Source organism: Molothrus ater, chromosome 5 (assembly GCF_012460135.2).
Source record: "Molothrus ater isolate BHLD 08-10-18 breed brown headed cowbird chromosome 5, BPBGC_Mater_1.1, whole genome shotgun sequence".
Classification (NCBI taxonomy): Eukaryota; Metazoa; Chordata; class Aves; order Passeriformes; family Icteridae; genus Molothrus; species Molothrus ater.
The window spans coordinates 9,567,061-9,592,308 of record NC_050482.2 but is presented as its reverse complement, the minus strand read 5'-3'; the positions used below and the strand labels follow the sequence as shown (position 1 = coordinate 9,592,308).

General features: G+C 35.7%; 1 protein-coding gene across 1 annotated transcript in view; it reads right to left on the bottom strand.

Moving 5' to 3' along the window:
* SEMA3E (semaphorin 3E) overlaps positions 1–25,248 on the bottom strand; it is a 131,585-nt gene that overhangs the window by 36,211 nt on the left and 70,126 nt on the right. Inside the window, exons 3-4 of the mRNA XM_036401257.2 lie at positions 18,536–18,595; positions 13,781–13,900 (exon numbers count right to left, since the gene is read on the bottom strand). Of these exons, the coding sequence (XP_036257150.1) occupies positions 13,781–13,900; positions 18,536–18,595 (180 nt within the window). The remainder of the gene's footprint in view (positions 1–13,780; positions 13,901–18,535; positions 18,596–25,248) is intronic.

Here is a 25,248-nt window from a genome sequence, read left to right as displayed (position 1 = left end):
AATTTAGTAGTTCCAGTTCTGTGTAAAGTTTTGCTCAAAAGTCCACTGAAATGCAGATTATATCAATATATTGGATAAATGTAACCTACCTGTTCATTAAACTAAATCTCAGGTTCATGTTCCTAATAAATGAGGCAAATATTTTGTGAGGCATAAAGTTACATGCAACAGGAAACCAAATCCCCCAGAATTTTGAGAAGTAATTGCCTCAGTCTCTCCCTTACAGAACACATTATCATAAACTTCCAAGGGCCTTTTTAGTCATAAAAATCAAGTTTTATTAGACTGGACTTTTCACATATTCATTAGACGAACTCAGTATTTGCACAGAAAAAAATTTTGATAATCTAAAACATAAAAAATTCTCAAGCAAGTGCAATTGCCCCAGAAACTAAATGAATATTCTCTTCAGGTGACTTCATCCCAGTTATGCTCTTCTGCAAAAAAATCCCAGCCTAAAAAGACAAGGACCAAAGAAGCAGAAGGTGGAAAAATGAAAGATAATAATGATAGTAATAAAATAATACTTTAAAAGGACAGAAAGAAGAAAAGATATTAGGAGAATGAAAAGTTGTAGAGCTCTTAGTTGCCTCTAATTGACAAATAATTGAATATTTATGTGCATTTAATTTAAAAGAGTCAATCTTAAATTTCTCATAAGCCCCTTGACTTCAAAGCATTATTCACATCTTAATCCCCAGAACACATAAGCTGATGTACCTGTCTTCCATTCTCAATTGTCTAAACCATACATGTCATTTTGCTGCAACTTCTAGTCAAAAAGAAATATTCCCAGTAGTTAGAAAGCTTCTATAAAAAATGGGATACAACTCAGAATGCAGTTCTGCAAAAAGAGGACAACTGTTTCATGTGTACTTACAGTGAAAAAGTCTAAAATAAAATAAAATAAGGAAAAATCCATACAAATTTTAGGAAATGGACCTAAAACTCATGAGGTAACAAAGCATTTATAACCTCACCTCTGCAGAAGTTTCTTTGTTGGCCTAGCCTTGGTTGTTAAGGCTGATGTAGCAGAAAATAACTGTCTTGGGTAGAGACTGATGGTGCAGGAATATTGTTTTATGCTGTATCAGCAACAATTTTACATCAGTAGTAACTATTCCCCCTCTGCTGTTGGGTAAATGTCAAACAATGAAGAAATATTTCCCTGTGTGTGGAAATCTCAGTCCCATTCCATACTTTTCAAACATCACATACCATGTATTTTTCAAAACTAAATACTGTAACATTTTGAGTCAACAATGGATAAAAAAAGAGTGAGGTGAACTCAGAAAGGAAAAGAAAACCTTTTTGAAATAATGAAAAAGTACTTGGGAGTCATAATGGCATAAAATTTGCTGTAAAGGAAATATTTCTAAAAACCATCTGAAGTTATGTATTCTAGTTTAGTGTTCAAAATAAAGTTACTCATAAAAGAGTTTCTCCTCCAGGACCTCAGCTAAACTATTTGTCAGTTAATTGGTTCAATAGATTTAGAAGTGGAGAGACAAACCAAGAGTTAAAAATTGATAGATTTTTCTGCTCTTCTTAGTTATAGTTTGTGGCTCTCATTCTGTCCTGCATAGGGAATAGACACTGAAAGCCTTCCTGCTGTTGGAGGAGACATGATCCCACCAGGTCATCATAAAACACACTTCATATTTTGGTCTTCCCCTGATAAAATGCCACTGGTCCTCACAGCAGTGAGGTGTGGCCAGTAGGGGATGTGGCCATCTCCTGCATGATGTGGAAGAACTTTTCATCACTGCACACAAAATTGTACCAGCACAATGAAAAAGCTACTAAAGTAGTCAATAATTTCCCTGAGAACCAGGATTAAATCAATGCTAAAGACAAACCCATCTCTTTTAACATTCATAACATGAATGTGTTTAGAACAGCTAACTATATGACTGTGGAATGAAAGTGCTAAACAATAGGCATAGCATCCTTTCATTGTCTGGAGTTAATGAATAAGGACTGTAGCCTAAATACATACTCTAGCATTAACACTGGGGGTAGACAAAAAATTTGATTTCAGTGCAATTTGGTGGAATTTTTAAGAGGAGGTCGCTAGTTTTGATATAAAGAAGGACGTGTAGCTCATAAATGCTTGCAGACACATGTAACTGTCTAAAAAGTTGCTGGAAATGTAAGCAATGACTCCTCCAAGAGAGATTTTCCACCTTTGGCTTATAGGACCACATGCCAAATATTCCATGGTTGCAATAAGTTATTCCTATCACTGGGGAAAGTAACTGAAGTTCAGGTGTAAGATGTGTCAGCTTCCATGGGATGCCAGTTTAAATGAAATAAGCATTGCACATTAATAATCAGCTTTGAAGGCTAATTCCATAATTCTAACCCTCCTTGCAGTTTTTGACATTGAAATCCCTTGAGAAACATCAGAGTAAAACTGACAGTTTCCTGACAGATTATACAGCCCATCAATTCAACATCACAATTTATTTTATGGGCATTTTTCAGTGGTTAGGGTAAAAACCATGCAAAAGCACATATGGAGGGCTGGGAGTGGAATTACGTGTTTCTACATGTAGCTTGGGAAAAGAAAGGGGCTTCTGGGTTTGATTTATGACACCAGTGACTCAGGAAACATAATACACTTTCAACTATTATTAAAATAATAATGTTCTTTCAAAGAAATAGAAGATATTTTTAAAGCATCCAACATTTTGCCATTAACTTGATATGAATTGATAATTTTAGGCAATGAAGGCTAGAATAATGTAGGCTATACACAATAGTGAAAGAAAAGGTCAATCAGAGGCATTAAAATTTAAAGACTGAATTTAACTTTTGTTGCAGAAAATTGCTTTCACTAATGCCAAGTGCTGCTTTGCTCTGGGTCAAGACAACACTTATGCATGTGATTAATTTAAAACATATGCTCACTTCCATTCCTGTTCAGCAAAGTACCTAAGCCTATTCTGAACATTAATACTATAGCTGTATCTTTTCACTAAACCAGGGACTTAAAGATACAGCGGTTTTAGTTGTGTTTTCCTAGGATATTATTTTTATGAGAGAAAAATAATTTGACTTTCTGCAAGAATTTGTAGTGTTTTGGTTATTTCACTTTAAATTTTATTATTTTCCACACAGCAAAAAAAGTAAAACATATCATATTGGCATTCTTTAAAGGAGATTGAAACTTTTTCAGAATCTTTTATTACACTCTTAACTGTGTATGTATTTGTTGCAACAGTACTGACATGGTCTGCTCTCAAGAAGCCTGTGCATTTTTGTGGTTGGTAGGCAGTTTTTTTTGGGTTTTTTTTTCTGGTGTGTGATATGTTTTGATTTGTGTCTTGCTTTTTTTTTTCCTAACAATTCCATATTGTTTACCTTGCCAGGTATTAAATCATATTTAGAGTACAGTGAGGAAAGTCTGTGGCGATTTTTTAAAGAATATTTTTAAACACTGGCTATACTATTCAGTACTGCTCTAAAGCACTGGACAAAATTCTTTCTCAGCTTTAATGATCTCATAGTTCTTCAACTTAGAGTAGAATGACATTACATGCAAGAGCTGTTTGTTGCTATCCTTTTCTAGGGGTCATGAAATTTATACTTTTTGAAGATAAGTGGAAAAAGGAGGTTCATATGCAAAGTGAATTGAAAGGGAAAGCATAAAAATAGAAAAAATAGAGATTCTCTGCTTGTGCAAAGCTATGAGAAACGTTCTTTTAAAATTGTTAATAAAGCCACATGGTGCTAGTGTCATACATGTTGCACTCTTTTTATATTCAAGTAATTCTTAAGCCATCAGAAATGGGAGTGTACAATGCACTTCAGTTTTTGTCACGATCAAAAAATTTCTATGCATTCACTTAGTATTCAATCACTCACATGGGAAAAAAAGTCCAGTTACACCAATGAAATGCCTCACAAATCTCATCTTGATTTCCACTCTCTTTTCACACTATAATGGTTTTAGCATCAATTCGCATATAAATTTACTTTTTTTGCAAATATTCTTTTGTTTTGTATATTCCCAAATATTTTTCACATATTTTCTCTTTCTTTTATACTTATCCTTACATTTTTATTTCAACATAGACAGACACACTGATTACACTGTGCAGAGGCTTCTTTTAGGAAGGATGAACCTTGACTTCCTCATTAAAAAAAATAAGCTGAAAGATCACAGAACATGTCTGTAAATCAGCAGAAAATATAATTCAGATATAAGTCTTCAAAGTGAACATTCAACTCCATGACCTGCCTTAATCTGTACACTTGCCTCATCAAGAAGGAACGTGGTAAAAGAGATCTACAGGAAAATAGGTTGTCCTTGTATAACAGCAGAAAATAACTTACTGGGTCAGAAAAGGTGCCTCATATTATTTAGGCCTTTGTATTTAAGCAGACTAAATTCTGTTGCTAAGAAAAATGTGCATTAGCATTATCTGATAAATTTAGTCCCAAAGATTAGCTAGGTGTCTAATTGCTACAAAGCCAATTAATTCATTGAAAAATTAAAAATCTAAACCCAGCGGAATATAACTGAGTCTGTATAAAGGAACCTGTGCTCCAAATACTTACAATAATACTAATAAGTTCCTATTGCAATACACTGCCCTATTTAAGTCACCATAAAACAGGCATACAGGTATATGGATGATCAAGACCATGCTCCAACAGGGAAAGAACTTTTCATTTAATATCTTCTTTAACTAATCCAAACATTAATTTTCAAAAGGATCTAAGCACTGGCAAAAAATCTCTTGTTGTCAGAGGATTACTAACTTTTAAAATTATACCTTCAGCATTCACTCAACTTTATTTTCCAAGCCAAATGGGGATACAATATTAGGAATAGAGTCCTCAAAAACTGTCTGCAATAGTCAAGTCTCTGCTATTTGACATAATTAAGATTATTTGGGAGGTAGTATTTCTTCTGAGGATCTGTTTTCAATCCTCTTTACTATCCACTGACATACTGAAAAGATCAATCGCCCTATGGGATGAGAGTGCATAAAATATTATAGACATTAATTCCTCCCTAAAAATTCAGATGAATTTTTCAGGTCTGTGCATTTTATTCCACAGTTAAATGATTAAGACACATTGGACTCCAATCTGAAAATGTGTTTAAAATCTGGAGCTATGTCAGACTGCTGTGTGAGTTTGCAAAAGGATTAGCAATTTGTGACTTGTGTCAAAATATCTTGCCTAAAGTGACAGAAATAATATATTTTCCTGACTTAAAGAATGTGAAAAAAATCTGGCAAAAGAAAAAAGATCCCACCACAGTGCACATAGAAATCAGAGGTATTTATCCTTAGCAGCTCACAGTGTTTCAGCAGAAGATTGCATTGATCAGAATTTTAGAAGGGACACCTTTGTGTGACCTTGAACTGGTCACATAAACTCATTAGGGGTCTTATGGCAAGGAATAGAGCCATTAGAAATGCTGATTATATTGCACTAATGTGATAGTTAATATGTATGAAAGGCTCTCTAGAATTAAAATGTATAAGTAGCTGTATATAGAATTAAAATGTATAAGTAGCTGTATATAGTGATATAGTCTTATAACCAAGTGAAAGAAAAAGTATAGTCATAAATACTGTACAAAAGTGAAGGGATTTCTGTGGGGAAGTGCAGAGTCTTTACACAGAGCCCCAGTAACCAAGCCTTTTCCTCTTCCATGTCTTTGACAGGCTAAACTTGTGCTGACATTGTGAGGGTCGTATCAGAGCAAATACCAAATAAAACCCTCTCTAATGACCTAATCTAATGATTATTATCATAACAACTGGGGATGAAGGTCATGAAGAAATGAAAAAGGAAGGATGCAGCTCCAAGGTTTGAGCTTCTATCTAGGCTTTGGTGGTGAAAGGAGGAAGAGATGCGCTGGGCATGAAAAGAACAGCTACATTAAACTGGGAATGGATTTCAGAAGGACTCACATACCCTGTTCTGTCTGTCTCCATGGAGTGGAGCCCTTTTGCAGAGCTTCAGCTGGGCATGGCTAAATTGGCCATTCTGGAAAAAAGGGCAGAGGAGTGGAGCCATTGGCTCCCAATGACACAGATAAACTGCTAGCAACACTTAGTTTTACTTTCTATATAGATATCAGTCCAATAAGAAAAAATGTCAGTTATATATCATAGAAGGATTATATAATATTAAGGGTTCATCTCATAATGTAAAAATATTAATGAAACATTTTTCCTTGTTTTAATTATGTTAACACCTTATTGATTAGTAAGTCTATTCTTCACACAATGATATAGACTTCACCAGGTGCTGTCACTTAGAAAAATACTTTATCACATAAATAAATGTGGCAGAATCTAAAAATCATTATAATAAGAGCTGGAATATTTTAGTTACCCCCATCAAATTACCCCACAGGTGGAGGATTTCTTTCTCTGTGGGATAACACCATTATTCCTCTGCATGGATTCATTCTCCCTGGACCATCTGTGTTTAATCTTGCAAAGGAGCAGGGGTAATATGATGGAAAATCCATTTCATATGGCTGATCAATTCACATACCCTACCAATCTCCCAAATTGAACTTACACTTCACGTATGGCCATATTTAGCCAATATTCAAAAGTAATGAATGTTATTCACCTCATTTTATGGATGGAGAGCACTTTCAAAAAACCTGTTGTCTGTTATAAATGTAAGAATGATAAGAGCAACTGTGCTGTTACAGAACACCTGACTTTCTCCAGAGCATTTCACTAAGTACATAGGTATTTGATAAAAAATGTGCATTGTAGAATTGTTAAGAAATACCAACAGTTGACATATATTAAAGCACAGTTCTTATGAGGTATCATTGATGAATCCTCTTTTACTGAAGGTTTCCCTAAATTTTATTTTTGCTAGAAAGATTATTTTTTAATTTAGCAGTGATTTAAACAATCACATGATTTCTTTCCTAGTAAAGTTCACAAAAGTACTGAGGAGGCCAAAATAAGAAAGAGAAAAGGTTAATGAGAGCTCAGGTTATGGAATGCTTGGAATACTGAGTTAAAGGTCAGAAGTTTGCTATGTAGATTTTAATACAACCATATCCAAAGAGTTGCATCTTGGAATAGGGAACAGTGTTTGTATCTGAAATACATCAGGACACCCTAGAAGATGGAAGTTCAGATCCTTCTTCAGACTGCTTTCATGCATTAGACCCAGGTGCCTCATTTAGGATCTTGGATATCCCAGATGCCTTATTAAAGCTGACACTGACAGGCAAAACCAGCAATCTCTTCACTTACCTTGTTACACAAGACTGATAATTAGGTGCCTCAGCAGAGCATGTAACCTGGGATAACTCTGTGCTCAAGTGAAGAACTTTGGGTTAAGTGCAAACTGCTAAAAAAGAGTTTTCTCGTTGAGATACCATGCCAAGAACTCAGCACTTGAGCCTATGAATGGGGAATCTCAAACAGAGGTGGGGCAGTGACCTTCCCTGTACACACACCATGGAATAGCATGTGTGATTCTAGTGTCTGCACTTCCAGAAGATGTGAAAATACTGCAGAGAGTTCATAGGAAGGACACAAATAAGATTGAGGAGTCCTGGTGATAGGAGGTTTAAGGAGCTATATTTATTCAGCTTATCAAAAAAAGTGAAGAGGTGGCTTGATCTTTGTGCATAGGTACTTACATGAGGAAAAGATGTGGAAAAGATAGTGGGAGACTTTTCAACTTTGCTATCAAAGGCATTTCAAGGTTAAATGACAGGAAGCTGAAGTTAGACACAAATTGACCTTGAATAAGTGGTTACTTCCTAACACTAGAAGTAATTAAATATTAGAACAGCTAATATTTAGGTCAGAGAAATAGTGGTGTTACCCCTTTTCCCCTTTTGCAGCACAGCACCTTTGTTGTTTGCTGTGAGCATATATGCACGTTGTCTTCACCTAACTAATTTTCTGTATAAGTTAGGTACCATTTTAACCTCTCTTGAAATGTATGCATATTCAGCTTCCAGAACATGAAATGCTTTAACCTAAATGAAGTGTGGAGTGTATGGATGTTTTGATGCAATTTGGCAGTCTGTGGTGTGGGCATGCAGACCAGAGAATGCAAATGAACCCCTCTGGTAAAAGATTTTATGACATGTGTTGCCCACTTGGCAGAATTTCATACCTATTTAGTGGATGGTGCTCCAAATGGTGGCTTTTCACCCATGCAGAAGGACACTGTGCATCTGAGCAAATATTTTCAGGGCAAGAATTTGTCACACATTCTATCTAATGAAGAACTGACCAACACCCACTTCTATTTGGTCAGTGAAACCAGATGTTCCTCCTCCTTAATCCTCTGAAAACAGTGTGGAGATGAGGTAATAGGAATGAGCATGGAGAGGGATCAATTTGGCAGGTCATTGCTTGTTTTGATTATAAAAATACGTCAGAAACAACTTTATTATTGTAAAATAATAGAAATATGTCTAATATTTTGCTTTTTGCAGTTTTACTTCTCAACAAAGCTGGAAAAATGATGATATTACCATGTGCTAGTCAATAGCAGAAGATTTTTATCATGTCAAAGATAAGCTGAGATAAGACTGGCATATTCTCTCACAACTTGCATGTGAATTCACTCTAGTTTGTTAAAGCAAGAGTAGAGGAGCTCATGCTGCCTATGTTTGGTTGGTGTAGAGGGGTAAACAGAAATTTTATTGCACAACTGAACCTTGTCTTGGTTTTGCATTGAATCACAGAACATAGAAAAAGAAGTGTCCTTCCCCACACTCAACAAAATATTAAAGGCAACATAGATTAAAAGAAAAAGTTCCAACTTGACTGAACTGTCCTCCAAGCAAAAGAATACAGCTGCTGCTTACTAAAAGCAAGACCTCTCTAACAGGACTAAAGACTCAATTCAGATCTGGTCTTCCCTGATAAGAAGAACCTCAATTGGCAAATTGAGGAGCAAGTAACATAATAAGAAATACATCAGATTAGGAACACCTAGAGGAGAAACTCAAAAACCACCAGTGCATTTTGTGGAAAGGGTGGCTTCATCCATCAGCCTTTCAAAGTGAAGAAATACAGCTGGAGGCAGTTTACTGAGTTAAATGAGGCACTGAAATGGCACCCTGCCAGCCCCATGTACATATTAAAAATTTACAGTGTGTTATGGAGGAAAAATTCTTCATGCATAGTTCTTTCTCATAAATTTAATTCCCTCAACAGGTTTTGTCATGCAGAGATGCCTTCCTCTTCAGGACTCAGCTCTACCTTGTCCCCCATGTAGCTTGCAAAAACTTGGGATATTATTTCTGCCCATTGTTTTCTTTTGGAATTTCTACTAATTTTGTATGTCCTATAGAGGCAGAGTAATTTTTTAGCTGTCCTTGGTGAAACTTCCATGTGGACTTGTTAAAGGTGTTTTGTGAGTTAGTGAATAAGGCAGAAAGGATCACTGGAAAGCCTCCAGGACACCCCTACACCTGCTGCTCTACTGAATAGATAACCCAAAGATAAATCATTACCTGACTGCAGATAGGTCCTTTGATTTATCTAAAGTTCATTAAAACTCACCCAGGGTATTTCCAGCTATCCAGAACAGTGCCAGAGTACTCTTTTACTAGCAGCTAGATGTGGTGAAACATAGACTGAGACAGAAAGCACTTCCTTCAGCACTTGTCACCTGCCAAAATTGAGAAGTTTATATAAATGTAAAAGGAAGACACTAAATGCAGGTGCTTCCCCTCTTCTCTGCCCCTGCCTTGCTGGCCTCAAAGTCAACAAGAGAGACAAATGTCAATTTGGTGAGAATCCAAGCAAAATAAGATTTTTCCTGAACTTTTCTTCATCTTCTATATCTTGTTTGAAGACTTATCTCAGATTTTCTCTCGCAGAGTACATGGGAAGGATGCATATACGTTTCCTCATGAGAAATCTGGGGGGCAGAGTCTCTGACTCTTGCTTTCCTCCAGAAAAATCATGTTTATTTTAATGATTTCACATTCATTTCTGGATGAAATACAAACAAACAAACAAAAACCAAACCAAAACAAAAAACTCAAAGGGAAAAAAAAACCAAAATACCAAAACAAAAACCTCTGAAAGAACCAAATCTTTTCTGACTTGCAATGATTTTTGACATTTGGAAGCATTTCATGAAATCAGAGATAATCACTTCACTTACTGGCTGGCTATGTTTTCTTGGACAAGACTTTGTAATATGTTCTGTTGCAAACATCAGTAGCTGTTCTGTCTGCAAAGTCAGCACTACTACTTTTCCTAATTTGTAACTTAATTCTAAATGGCAGAAAAACATTGAGTATTTTGCTGAAATGTTTAAATTTGGGAAAGAAACATTGATCAAAGTAATTAGAAATAAAGAAAAAGATAAAAAGCTGCAGTCAGTGACTATACTTATATATTTTTAGACATATAGCAACTGAAACAGCTTTATGAAACACAAAAGTCTGGAATTCCACAGTGAAATCAATTAAGTCGATATTGGGATAGAATACAGTGAACCTTTTTTATATTTAGTCTTTCAAATGGATATATAGTGTATAAGAGAACTTATAAGTAATTTGATTTAGAAAAATACATTTGGTTATAGTCTGGTGGAACAACACAAGTTGCATGTAGAATTAAATAAAACCAATATTTATTTCTTGTTGGTTTCTATGATCAACATATTAAGAAAAAATGCATGGCATAATGACATTGCTATAACCACGGGAAGCACAAAAGAAGCTGTAATGTATCATAGCACAATGTGCACGTGCAAGATTTCAAAGCACATTTCATTCACTACATTGTAAGGATAATACTTTCCCGGAGAGTGGCTGAGGAATGGACATTATTGCTGTGTTTTTCAAGAACATTAGATGTTCTGTTTTAAGGCAGTTCCACGGTATAATGATCTGCCAATGAAGCAATCAAATTCCGCCTATTTTTGGAAATCTCCTTTTGGCTTCGTGATTTCTTGACAAGAGCTCAGTGTTCTGCAAGACACAGCTCAAACCTGGTTTTGATATGAAAAGATGAATTTGTGGTTGTATAAGTATGTAAGATTATATACAGGAGGCAGAATGCTCCTTTTCACAAACTGTACTGCACCTCACAAACCCATGCTAAATCAGGATGCCATACAGTGTCCTTGGGATCATGGCTTTGGGAAATCTTCACTGTTCAAAGGAAAACCAGCAATGCTTCAGTTTCCTACCAAATGGCTATTCAGAAATGGATGACTTTTGTTGGAAGCCAGCTACAAGATAAACATCCCTGCAACATGATCACCAAGATCCAGAGCCTTAACTGGATGTTAGGTTCCAACAGGTTCCTCTTTGGCCTGCTCAGTAAATGGGAAGGGGCAGTGTTGCAGAAGATACACTCCTGCTGTGCTGTCACATGCTTAAATGCCTCTCTAAATTCATCTCTAGGTTACATTGATATACCATTAATAACTTAAGAACCCTGCAGTTTTTACTGGGTCCCACCTTCCCACTCCATCAGCTCAGAGAGCACTATTGAAACTAGTCTAGTTAAGGTCCCTGACCACAGAGCAAGTATTTTTCTATGCTGATACTGTTGGTTAATAATTCCATATGAAAGTCTGCATCTACCTTCATATGCTGCATTAGTTATGTATCTGGATACACAGAATTTTGTCATAAAGGGCTCCTTCCTTTCCTTCATCCCACACCTTACACCTTAACATGTCTGAGAAGTGACATTGTTCAAATATATATGAGCCTCAAACATAAATTGTGCTCCTCAGGCTTGAGGAGGTGTAAAGAGGTATATAGTCATATTTTAAGTACTGTTTCATTTGCTACTGTCCTTTCCATGACAGTCAGACAGTGAGAAAATGGCCAGAGAGATGAGGTGGAAGAAATAGAGGACAGTAATCAGATGTTTTGGGAAGAGGATACTCTGACCAGACAGATCAGCAGAGACTGAGCTGCAGCTTTCTGCAGAAGGATCTTGTCCTTTCACTTCCTGCAGTTACACCATGTCCTTATCACTCAAAGAAGGCAAGATTACAATTTGCCCATTCAACCACACACCATGTGTTATTTTTAACCTACTATATAAATGGCATCTGTCTTTTTTAATCCTGATGGTCAGCTTTTCAGATAACAGGAAAAAGTATAGCTACTTGTTAGTGTAGAAAATATATTTCCTGTCTACACAACAAAAAAAAAAAAAAACCAAAAAAAATTTCCCATGATTTCACTGTGGGTAAAATTTTAGAACCTCAGTGTGACAAGGGAGAATAATAAACAAAAATAAGGGAAGGAAGGATAAGATAAGGGGATGATCATGGGTCACCCAGTCTTATATATATCTTCCTTCTCTTTTTTTTTTTCTTAGCTTCTATTTTTATTAGTCTGTTGTTTGTGCTTTCAAAAAGTGTTCCTACATATACAGCTATTGCTTCCTTCAAACTTTACTGGGAAGCCTGACAAGAGGTTTGTGAGAGGAGCAAGGAAGACATACACATTTTCTTATTTAAACATTTCTTATTATCTAGCTCCTTCCTTAGTTTCAGTAGAGAGTGTGTTTTGCCAATTCATACAACTTTGAATCTAAGTGCTGTGCTGGAGTTCTAACTCCTGAGTTTCTTCTCATTTTGACTGCAGTTGGAGGTGCACAGCCTGGATTGGATCCTTGGAGATTGATTCTGGTGATGTCACTCTTGTTTGCCTTGTCAAAAGGATGCATCATTACTCAGAAAAGATTAATCAAAAGCAATTGCCTGAAGTAAATCCTATAGTTGATTTCTATGAGTACACTTCAAAAAATTTTATATATGAAATTAATATTTATTCAAGACAAGAGTTCCTGGCTATAGGGGAAAGCAAGAATTCCCTTGGATGGTGCTGTAGCATCAGCTCCATGACAAGTGCTCAGCTCCACCAGGAGACATCATGTGAACCAACTAAACAAAACCATTAACTAGCAACCCTTCCTGACACCTGCCAGTCAAAAGCAATCTTATCTTTGGGTTATAGATCATCTCCATCTATTAGGCCCCATCTCACAAAGTGCATTCCCAAGAATCCCTGGTTCAGATCCTAAAGCTGTCATCACATGTGCCTTCAGCAGCCTAGATCTGATGCCCAAGGAGTTTTACATGCTAATTTAAAATGAGAGGTTGGTACTTCTGCTGAACCTTTAAATCTGTTCTAATATAGCTGAGACAGAAAGGATCCCAGTTCCTGAGATGTCCCAGACAATTTCTATTTTTGCATGAGAAAAATATTCAAAATATTGATGATATGTTCTTCTTATTGATCTCTGCAGTACTGTTTCACTCAGCTGTAAGCATCATTAAGGAGCTTACACGCACTTGCTGAACAAGACCAGTATAAAGAAGCAGAATTTACCAAAGATTCATTAAGAAACTCAGTCTCCCATCAAACTAACACATATTTTGATATATGATGTATTTTTAAATAAACAAAAAACAACAACAAAAAAATAAACCCCAACAGATTTAGTATAACTCTCCCCAAAAATTTTTTTTTTCTTAAGAATTACTATATCAGCTTATCTAGTGAAAAAAACACCAAAAATATAAGATGACCTTTGGATTATTTGTATAATTCTCCAGAATATACATTCAAATATTAGTGAGTTCCTCTGATCATAAACTAAATTATAGTCCAGCATTACATTTCTGAGAAGAACGGGGTTAAATCAGGGAAAATATCTATCAGATGAGAGCTGTGAACAACTGAACTTTAATATTTATGTTTTACCACAGTGGCTTTGCTGGAATCTGGACTGAAAGAATCAGTACTATAAACCAAATTTCTTACCTCTGATGGATGTCCAGCTCTTATAAAAGTACAGAGTGGATCAAAAGCTCCTGTTCCACAACCCAGAAGATGGGTCCTGTTGTATCGGTGAAGGACACGGATGTAATTTGCACATTCATCCTAGTTTATGTAAAAAATAAACACAGGGAAATATCAGCTTTTAAATTATTTCTTTTAGTATCTTATGTGCCCATAGGTGATGTTCTAATATTGAATCTTTCTATTCTATTTCATTTCATGTTACTAACTCTGCTCCATAAGTTTCATGGGTGGGCATTTTTACATTAAAAAAGCAAGTTTAGAGCACTGATTGATGATGTCTTATTTTAGATGCTTATCCAGTTAGGAGTTACTAAATTATAAAAACACTTTCGTGCTTCTTTAGTCATGGAGATATCTGCAAATCTGAAAAGATCTTTACTATGTATTAGTGGGTACATAGGACACATACATAAGATTCAGAGCATAGGATGTAAATGGTCAGAAAACAGCTTCTCTCAAGAGTTAAATACTTGATCTCGCTAAAAATATATTTTAATTGCACCATAATTAATTGTTAATCAATATTTTTCATATTGTATAGACACATACTTTGTCTGTTTCCACTGTTTAAACCCCTTTGAAAAAGAAATATTCATTTCCCCCAGGGCAATACTTTGGGACTCATTAGTGTATTTGCAGCTTCATAAATATTACAATTAAAACATTTCCTTTGAGATGAGGGGTCCTGTGCTAAACTAGAAATGGAGACAGTGAGATAAAAGTATCCCTTGATTTTGGGACTCCTAGGATTCCTGGGATTTGTTTTTAGAATTTTTTTTTTGGTGTTTTACAGTGGGTTTCTATGAGTAGAGCAAAATTACTGCTCATTTCAATTCATTGCTCAACATTTCTGCAACTTAGAACCCTGAGCTTCAAGAGTCACATCAAGTTTAAGACATTTAAAATGGAATTAATCCCACCTAACTTTGTTCTTGCATTTGACATGTAAGTTATGGAATTCTCTCTGGCTTTTTCAATAGCCAGTGAAGCAGGCCAGACATCTCCAAAAAGCAATTAATGCAATCCTGAAATGAATGGAATCCTGAAACAGAGTGGAGGAATTTCCTTTTTGAAAATTTCCAGGGTTTCACTGATACCTACTCTCATTTTTGGACTGCTGTATTTGTGTGAGAACAATCCTGGATCTTATTAAACAACTGCAAGAACTTAACATCAGAAAGGAAGGGTCTAGAGGGAATTCATGAGCAGAATTCAACACTTGCAAGTCCACACGAGGTTCAAACTAAGAAACCATCTTTCTTCAAATCCCTGAAATCATTATGTGTAAGTCTTCCATATGCTCCAGCAAATAAAAAAGGAAAGAAATCTCCCCCTCCACCTGATTCTCCTTAGCTGCTCATCCTCAGGATACATCATGCTAATTCATAGAAGTAAGTAACCTACACAAGACATAACATGTTCTGTAATTAAATATTACACATATACAAGGGGAAAATCAACCTTTTAATATTTTACTTTCGGAAATTCTTGATTTGTAACTAATGTGTTCCTTTTTTAAAAGAACTAAAAGCATAAAGTCAGACAAAATGAGAGAAGAATGGGGTTAAATCAGCAGCATGTGATCCTCCTTGTATGGATCAGCATTCAAAGACAGAGGTGTCCACTTTTTATGTTCATTTCCCAAATGTTTGCTGATTTGTGGCAGCAAAATGCTATTTCATAGGTATTTTATGATGCCATGAAGTTTTTGATAGATGCTTTACTGGATGCTGATGCTGTTCCTGATTCTCCCTCTCCTCCTTCCTGACTTATTCCCTTTGTTTGCTCTCAGTGGTTGTCTTTTCTTTACTCCATGGTTTCCTTTTGTTATCCATATACACTTTCTGTATATGGATAAAGTCTTGATCTTTATGCCAAAATCATTTTAGGGATTTAAGATTTTATTTAAATGGGAAAAATCCACACCACACTTTTTTTTTCTCCTGTGTGCCTTTGTAGGATTGCCTGAAAAAAAATCCTAGGATGTGAAAATACCAAACATAGAAAAACACTAATTCAAAATGGCTAGACTTGCTCATTTATAAGTTTATAAACAGATGACAAAAGGTGCTGTTCTGGGAAGTGTCAGGAAAAAAGGCATTGCTGATAAACCTACTAATAATGTACTTTACACAGAGCAGGGAAGAGATGCATCATCCAAGGGAACATTGAAATAAGACTTCTTTATTCTATATCAATTAAATAAATACTAGGGTTGTCTTTAGGATGCTCCACAGATAAATTATTAGATCTGTGGAATTTTATTAACTGAAACTTCTCAGTGTGGAGGAGTGAGGCATCTCTACAGAATTTGATTTATATCTGAATGATTTCCAATTCTGATAAAACAATCCAGAGTAATTGAAAACTCTCCCACCACAGGCTAACAGGTGTGATTCCTGGCACACTGGATGACAGCTGAAGGATTTTTTTTTTCTTTGTCTTCACTCAAATCAGGAAAACATGGCCTTATTTTAAGAGTATACATGTGTTGTTAAGACAAGCCTTTTTTAATTGTCCTATTAAGTCTGTTACAAGCTCTGAAAATGTTTATGACTACAGTACTTGCTATTTTACTGCTACAATAAGAACTGATAACTTCTTAAGGTTATACAAGCTTGAAAAAGTGGCCAGTTCTGTTATGTAGAAAGAGGCAGCAAAGTACATGTGAAGTATTTCAGTGCTGAGAAGCTTATTACAATATTATCAGTTCTACTTAATAATTATTTTTACTAATTATTAATATATATATATTAATAATTACTCATAATTATGTCTTGAGTAACAGATCTTTTGCAAAGGAAAATAAAAAAAATAGAAACAGCATGGAAATAAGAAAAAAAGGTTTGAAATGGAGAAATATTTTTTCTAGACTTTGTAGTGTGAAAAGAAGCATTAAGAAATTAAAATTGACAGAGGATTGATTTTAAGACATTATTCTATTAAGTCAATATTGGTTTATGGCTACAAAAAATAAGGGTGAAAAGAAAAATAGTAGGAAGGTTTCTGATTCTAATTTAGATTCCTTTCAGGTTGAATGATTTATCTTACTGAATGCTGAGGATGTTGGTGAAAATTACTAAGACTTCCGTGATATTAATGTCACCCATTCACATAGTCCATACATAATTAAGTCTTATGTGAGGATCAGAACATTGTTTGGTATTACAATATTAAAAATTTTTAAAATTTTAATGTATTTTTCTTGAAGAGTCTACTTCTAGAATCTTGTGATTATCTAAAAGTTCTGGTTTTTTCTGTAAAAGCAGTAGTTACTCCCAATCTTCATGTTGCACAGAAATGTAGGAAACACATAAAGCTCTTTAAATGACCACATTCATAGAATGCAAATTTGAGGATTTATAACAACAAACTGCATTGCAAAAAGGTTTTGAGGTTTAGGGAAACATGAGTCTGGGAGAGCTATCTTTGTTTTGAAACAACAGTACCTATTGCTGCAATTTTAACAAAAACATTGTCTGAGTATCAGAAAACATGTAGGGCTAAAGAAGGATGGTAGAACTTTAACTCACAACAGCCAATGCTTAGAGGTAGTATTAAATAAAGGCCAAATAATTTAGGTTTGGGATTCATTTAATATGACCATGAAGTTCAGCCATTGTAGAAAACCACCATTTGCAACCAAAGCCACTTAAAATTATCAAGGATATAAAAGTAACCTGAAAAAGTACAAAGAAACCTTAAGAATCTTCAAAAAGGATCAGTTCTATACGAGATGAATAGGAAGAGTTGGGGTGTTATTATTATTATTATTACTACTACTACTACAACTACATTCAAATCTGGCTCCAGAGCCTTAATGTGGACATTTCTCAAGCTTTTACTTCAGAAGAAATCTTTATAGCTTCCTAATTTACTGGGTATTGTTGGTGGTTATCGTTGAGGCTGCTGTTTGCTGTGTTTCTTGGCAAAGCTTGTGTGTCCCCTCCCATGTCCTACATTCCTGTCACTGTTGCTGTAAAACTATCAAAATTTTCACATCCCTTGGTTCAGTGTGAGCTCTCTCAGCTGTGGGATTTATTAGGTGCACTCTCTGTGTGTTTATGAGGTGCAGATAATGAGCTTGGTGCACTGCAAAATTAAAGAGAGCTCCCCTCCAGAAGAACTTTCATCCTGTGCTGCCAATGATATCAGCTGCTGTGTGTCAGTGAGCTTTCAAGTCTTTTCCCAGGAAATTATTACAGTCAGGGCACTGAATCACAAGAACAGAACAGCTCTGAGGTTCATTAAAACACTATTGTCATTAATAGAACAAGAAACCTATAGGAAAATATAAATTACAGTGTATTTTATAATCATTAATAACTGCTTTTTTGAATGTATTCTAGTGAATGCAAATTTTAAAGATAAACTGGAATGTGAAAATAGAGAAGATAATCTGTGTGTATGAAAATAAAAGGACATAGAAATGGAAAAAGAAAACTATTAAGGTACCTTTTTTGCTAGCACCAGAATAAGAATTAGAAGAAGTTCAGGCAATCAAAAGTGTTCATTGCCTGTTTACGAGCTGGTTTGAAGAGCAATTAAACTAATAATTTAATGTGTTCACAGTGGTTACATGTTTTTAACCTGCAACACTTCACTTTCTATCTGTGCTTTAATCTCTCTTAAGTTAGGGATGCCTGAATCCTTGTTTTGGACCAGCCAGTGGTATAATTAAAGTATATTTGATCTGTTATTAGTGATACTTACAGCATCTCTTCCTTTAATTATGCATTCTTCTGCCTGCAGAGGTGTACTAGGCCAATGGATCTGAGGGAAAAAAATAAAAATTAATTGGCAGTCTGATCATGGAAATCCAGCTTTTCCATTATTTCTCATGTGAAAGATTCTCAGATCAGAAGTACAAAATCATAGACCAGCCCAGGTTGGAAGGTGCCTGAAAAGATCATCTGGTCCAGCTTTTGGTGGGAATGGGAGCCCAGGTGAGATTATCAGTCTGTCCTAGGCATCTTTAAACCTCACTGACAGAAACTCCACTATGGCCCTGGCTCCTTGTGAAGGGAGAGCCTCTTTCCTCTCTGAGATGCCACTTAAATACTTAACTACTGGAATACTATGATGAGTCCCCCTGAGCCTTTCTTCTCCTGAGAGAAAAGACTTTGAGTCTTCCCTTTGTTGGAACACAACTGTCTTGATTAGGGCAGCAGAGCAAATTTATTAGCAGTCAACAGAATTTAAAGGAAGTTAATGTATAGAACATTTTATATAAATTCAGTAGGAAAAACTATGCTAAACTGTCAGAGATTTTCAACATAGTTATTAATCTTGAACTACTGATTTCCTGCTTGAAGTGACACCTAGGAAAGAAAATGGCTTACAGTTGAAGTTAATAAGGGTCAGCAATTAACCTAATGGGAATAGGATTGGCTGTTCACAGTCAATTACTAGACGTGAAGCCAAATTACACAAATGAGTTTTTCTTCAGCTATGTACTGTATAACATTTAGGTTTCATCCCAGATGCATGATTTGGTTGGATGAAAACAATATTAAACAATGACTAACCACACTGGAATGATTACTTAATTTCTTACAACATTTAAAAGTGAAAACAAAAACATGTTCACATCAGTGATATCAGGCTTGGCTGAAATCAAGTAAATATCTAAAAACTGGTGTCATCATTAAGACATTTTTGTCAATAATCCAATCACAATTTTGTTTTCTGTCCGGAAATCCGGAAAACATTTTTAAATGAAATTCTTATGCTAAGCTTTTTTCTCCCCCTTTCTCCCCCCCCTTTTTTTTTTTTTTTTTTTTTTTTTGGTAATTGAACTGTCTTAGTTCTCTTGAAATAATTCTAATCTGAGAAAATGATAAATTAATAAAAAACTTAATTACAGACAAGTGGGGATAAATTATTTATCCTAGATTCCTGGGACTTGAAAGTAAAAGACCCACTTCCCCTTAATATCTTCCTTAATTAATTGGATGTGGAAATCAAAGAAATACTAAATAAATTTGCCAATGACACTTAAATGGGAGGAGCTGTTGACTCTCTTGAGGGCCAAGGCACTGCAGAGACCAGGACAAATCAGAGGGCTGGACAATCATCAACTGGATCAATTTTAACAAGAGCAAGTGCATTCTGCACCTGGGACAGTGCAACCCCAGTGCTGTACATGGATCAGGGAATGAGAGACAAGAGCAGCAGCAGAAAGGGACCTGGGGGTCCTGGTCAATGGCAAATTGAGTGAGTCAGCAGTGCCCTGGCAGTGTTTAGGTCTCAAACCATCTAAATCCAAGTTAATCAGAACATTTGTTTTCAGTCAGATGGTCTTGCGGTTATCTATGAGTGATGAAAAATTACTCTCATCCAGTCTCTTCACTGCTGCTGTATAGTCTGGAAGGGTACCTGGACTCTGCTGAACTCCCATGAAGGCACTCATCCAGTCATCCTGGTCAGACCATTCCTGGTTCATTCATTGCAAAACCCAGGGTCCACAATCATTTATTTTAGTCACTGGTCAGGAACTGAATGAAGCTTGGGTTAAGTCTGTCCTTAACCCAAAAAAACCTAGAAGTTATGAGATCTCTAAGATCTCTCGAGGCTAAAAGTATGAAAACACAGCTCTCACTTCCCAAAGACATGTTCTAACTAGCAGGCTAAAATGAGAGCTTTTGCCTACACCAGGCATAGGTGGCTATTAGGAACAGAGAAACCACAGAGGGAATAAAACACTTGACTCTGTAACCTGATATTAAATACACTGTGTGTAGGTGATTATTTTTGCATTTGGAGATTTAGTCCCAGTGCTGTTGGAAATACTTTGTATGTACATTTTCCACTTATATACTGATATAAGATATACTGAATTAAATACATATACAGAATTAAGAGAAAAAAGCCTAAGAGGTAACCTAATGCTCCTGCTTGTCTGGAATGTCAAAAAGCAGCTGCAGTGGAGCTACATAAATTTGGTCCTTGGCACAGAAAAAAAGAATAACCCATGGAGTTGCAGAATGCTTTGGGTTGGAAGGGACCCTTAAAGACCAACTAGTGTAACCACCTACTGTAGTCAGGGATTTCTTTCACTGTTGCTCAAGGCCCCATCCAGCCTGACCTTGAACAGTTCCTGGGATGGAGCATTCACAACTTCTGTGTGGCAAAGGGTCTCATTATGTTCATAGTTAAGTTCTTCCTAGCATCTAATCTAAATCTACAGTCTTTTATTTGAAAACCTCTGTCTCTTGTCCTGTCACTACAGTCCTTGACAAAATTCTGTCTTTCCTGCAAGGCCTGAAACTGAAACAACTGAAACTCCAGCATAAGGTTTTCCTGGAGCTTTCTCTTCTTCAGGCTGAACCTCAATTCTCTCAGCCTGTCTTTATAGGAGAGATGTTCCAGCCTTCTGACCATTTTTGTGGCCCTCCTCACATAATTACTGACTTATAAGGCAAGTCCATGTTTATTGCCTGAAGTACAGGGGTCTGAACTATAACTCTAGTAATAGACATATGTCTCCTGGAGAAGTTTTTCTATCCAGAAATTATTTTTAAAACTCATAACTATTGCAAGACTCTTGAGTTTAACATAAATAAGTATTAAGATTTTAATCTCTTCAAGAGTATTTTAGAATCAAGACTAAAAAATCTCTGCATGTCAGATTTTGCTACCATACCAAATTTTAAATTAGCATGACATAGGATGTGTTTGCATTGCATAAAAATCCAGATATTAATCAGCTGCAATGGTACTTTTTAACCTGGCATGTATTACTTTTCCTGATGTTTGTGTTTAAGTGGTGTGACAACTACCAGCCTTAATTTTTAGTTGGTTCTCTGCTGGGATTACAATAATTTGGCAAGCTATCAATAAGTATTTTGGGAAATCTGCTTGGATATATAGACTGTATTAGCATCACACTGGCATACATCCCACTGGGCTGCAGTCTTGACATAACTATTGGCTTGAGCATAATTTTTCAAAATTTTTCACAACTTTAGATTACTGTGAATTAAATTTTAAAATTGCTTGTTTAGTGATGTTTTTTCCTATTGTACCACAGCATTCTCATCCTTGACCTCGATGATGTAATTTTAGCTCTGTAAAGGGTAAAGCACTGTAGGGGAAAGATATTTTTAAATATATTCATCATGGGAAAAAAATGGAGTTGTAAGAAAGTACAGATATGGGCGAAACTTTAATTCGAGCTGGAATGCTAATTAGCGTCTGCAAACATCCTCTCCATTCAGACACTAGCCTCAAAAAATAGGATGGTATCTATACTGAAAACTAATTTAAAGAAATTATATGAGCTTTATAGCACTTCAGGCCAAAACAGACCACTGTGTGTTCTAGTCTGAACTATAATGTGCGACAGGGCAATTAAGCAATTCAACCAGCCTGTCCCCAGTTTAAGTCAATAAATAGTGCTTAATTAACAGCTAACTTGTGCTTGGCTGAAACATAATTTCTTTAAAAGTATCTGCTGATGGCTGAATATTGTATATATTTATCAACAAATAACCTCTTGGAAGGTTATTCCAATGGATAATACTCGCTAAATTGTGTGCTTCTCATTTCAGTTTACATTAGTGCACACTCCTACACAGCATTCAAAGAAGACTCAAGCAAGACCTGATCTTGCAGACTTGTCTTCAGCCAGCTCTGGAGTGAAGTAGAGCTTCACTAGAGGCAAGATATATGATGAGGTCTCTATAATTTATTACAGCAGAGATATAAAACCGAATCTGGCGCCATCTCACACTAGGTGAGAAACAGCACAATTTAAATCTGCCTGCACAAGCCCACTTACAGAAGTGGGAAGGTTTCTGTTCAGACTCAGATCTTCCTAAGGCTCTTGAAGTAGAAACTATCTGTAAGGAATTTGTGGGCAAATAGGAAGAGAGGTTTATTTTCACTCCAACATGAGACCAAAGGAGGAACAAAGGTCCCCCTTCTTTATGAGCTGTTTGACCAGTGGTGATGAGCTACTGGCACTGGCTCAAGTTTGCTGTTAACAAAGATCCTCTCTGGCACCAATTATAATAAACTGCAATGTTTTTAAAAACAAATTTGGCACCAGATACCAAAGAAAATTCTCTATCTGTTAGATTACATCAAGCCTTTAAGGCTTTGAACCAAATCTCAAATATGAATAAGGATTTATTCCAAAGATGGTGTCAAAGGGAATGAGCTCTTAGGGAAAGCAAAGGTTAAGTGAAATGTGCCTACAAAGCTTTGTCTTTACACAAGCTTTTAGGTGCTTATATGGCTCTAATTCTCTGTAAACATTGATACTCACGTTTCATATTCTCCCTCATTCTTGCTACTCTTAGTGTGAGGGCACTCTTCGCATAGAAACAAGACATCTAAGTAATGTTCAAAAACATAAAGCATTATGTGTTACATACTCTAAGCAAGAATATGTATGTATCAAATGAGGGATACAAAGAGCAAAGTAGGCAAAATAAACATTATTGAACAAATAGAGAAGTGAGAGTCTTTCCCAGGCGACGTGGAAGGTTGAGAGCTCTCTTGAAAGCTCAACCCAAATGTCTGGATTTCCTCACCAATGCAAGAATGACAGTAGTAGTATTTTTTCCTGAAGGTCTTTTTCCCCATTTTTTTTACGATTTTTTTTTAGTGTATATGAAAAATTGGTGAGGATAAAATGTATTTAAAATAATTTGGTAGACATTTATATAAACAGCCATTAGGTTACATGAAAAAGCTATAATTGACCCTTCAGAGTGTTGCAGTGTGTTTGAAAGCTGAAGAGAATTGAACCTGAAGAAAACATGTAGTCTATTAAATACAGATTTATAGGAGGCATACCTCACATGCATCAAAAGTTAAGTTTTTTGGAAATGTTGGATTACTTTGGCAGTAAACAGGTCTCAATGCAAAAGCATTTTATGTCCACTCAGCATTTAGTTGTTTTTCTTTGGGATAACTTCTAATATGCTGGCTAGAACTGAATTTTTTGGTCATTTTACAGCAAAAGGCATAAATCTCTAGCTGGGAATGGATTTTAGTTTGCTTTTTAGAAAGCACATTCATATTATAAATTGCTGAGAAAGGGATGACTATGAATTAAAAGACATAAACTGTTTTCTGGGTCACAGAAGATGAAGATCAATACAAATCTGTCCAAAACTTCATGAAACCTTTCTTTTGCAGATAGTGAGTCATCCTGGTTACCAGAGAGAGAATAAAAATCCAGGAACTTGCCTGCACTCATATACTTTCAGTGGATTACAAGTTCTAGTTTAGATTAATTAAGCTAAACTTTTCAGTCTAAACGAAAAGGTCAAAAACTAACCAAGACACAGTTAAACATCAATTAATTAAGAACTTTGGCAAGAATTAATCAACCACTCTCTCAACTCCAGGACTTTTCTCCAATGTATCTCAGCAATTAAGGATTCCTATAACAGAAATGTCTCATTCCACACTTTTACTGATAAAGCTGTAAAATGATCATAATTTCCTTAACCATCCCTGAATGAGATCTGCTCTGAGTGAACTCTGGGAAAAAGAGTAAAAGCTCATGCCATTTGTACTCAAGGCAGATAGGTCCCAGTGAGACCATGTTTCTAAAGGTGCCAGGCCAAGCTTCATTTATTTCAGTTTCTCATCTTTAGCATAAAAAAGGCAAGAAGAGTTTACATCACTTTGCCATACTCTACACAGGTCCCCAGACAGAGAGCACGGTTTCAGAGTAAATGGCTGATATTCCACTTAAAAACAAGAAGGGGAGCAATGAACTTTGAGTGTGTCCAGATGGGATGATGGTGGTTGGACAGAAGCATGAAGTGCTCTATCCTATCATTCCTCACAGATTTACTGCCAAAGGGGGAAGAAGAGACAAAAAGCTTATTTTATAGAAAAAAATGCTGTTCTAAATGTTTTTATATCCGTGAGCTCTAATATTTTGTCACAGGATATTAATAATTTGTATCAAAGCGAAAAGGAATTAGCTTATATCTCACTGTTGAGGAATAAAGCTCAGTATGTAACTCTGCCCCCTGGGGAGTTAAATTCTGGGTGTTTTCCTTTTTTTAATGTAGATAAATTCTCAAATAGCCTCCCTGAATAGATTTGTGTCCCATAACAAGGATTGACATTCCCAAATATTTATAAAAAGAATAAAGCGCATTATATCTGTTCACAGTAGTGGAACATGCTAATTATACTTGGAGATAAGCAAAGATACTTATGGTAAAGTTGGTCAGAGTGTTGACATAAGAATAGTGATATTCACTTTTAGCAAGGGGGCAGAAAGAAAAGAATATGAAACATCAGTGGTCAGTGCAGTATAGAAATAAAAAAAATATTTCTCCCAAGTGACTTTATTTTATTTTACTCACTTTTTGTTCTACTAATTAATTTGCAAATAAATGAAAACACATCAAAACACATTGGGAAAATTTAAAGTAGATAAGGAAAACACTGAA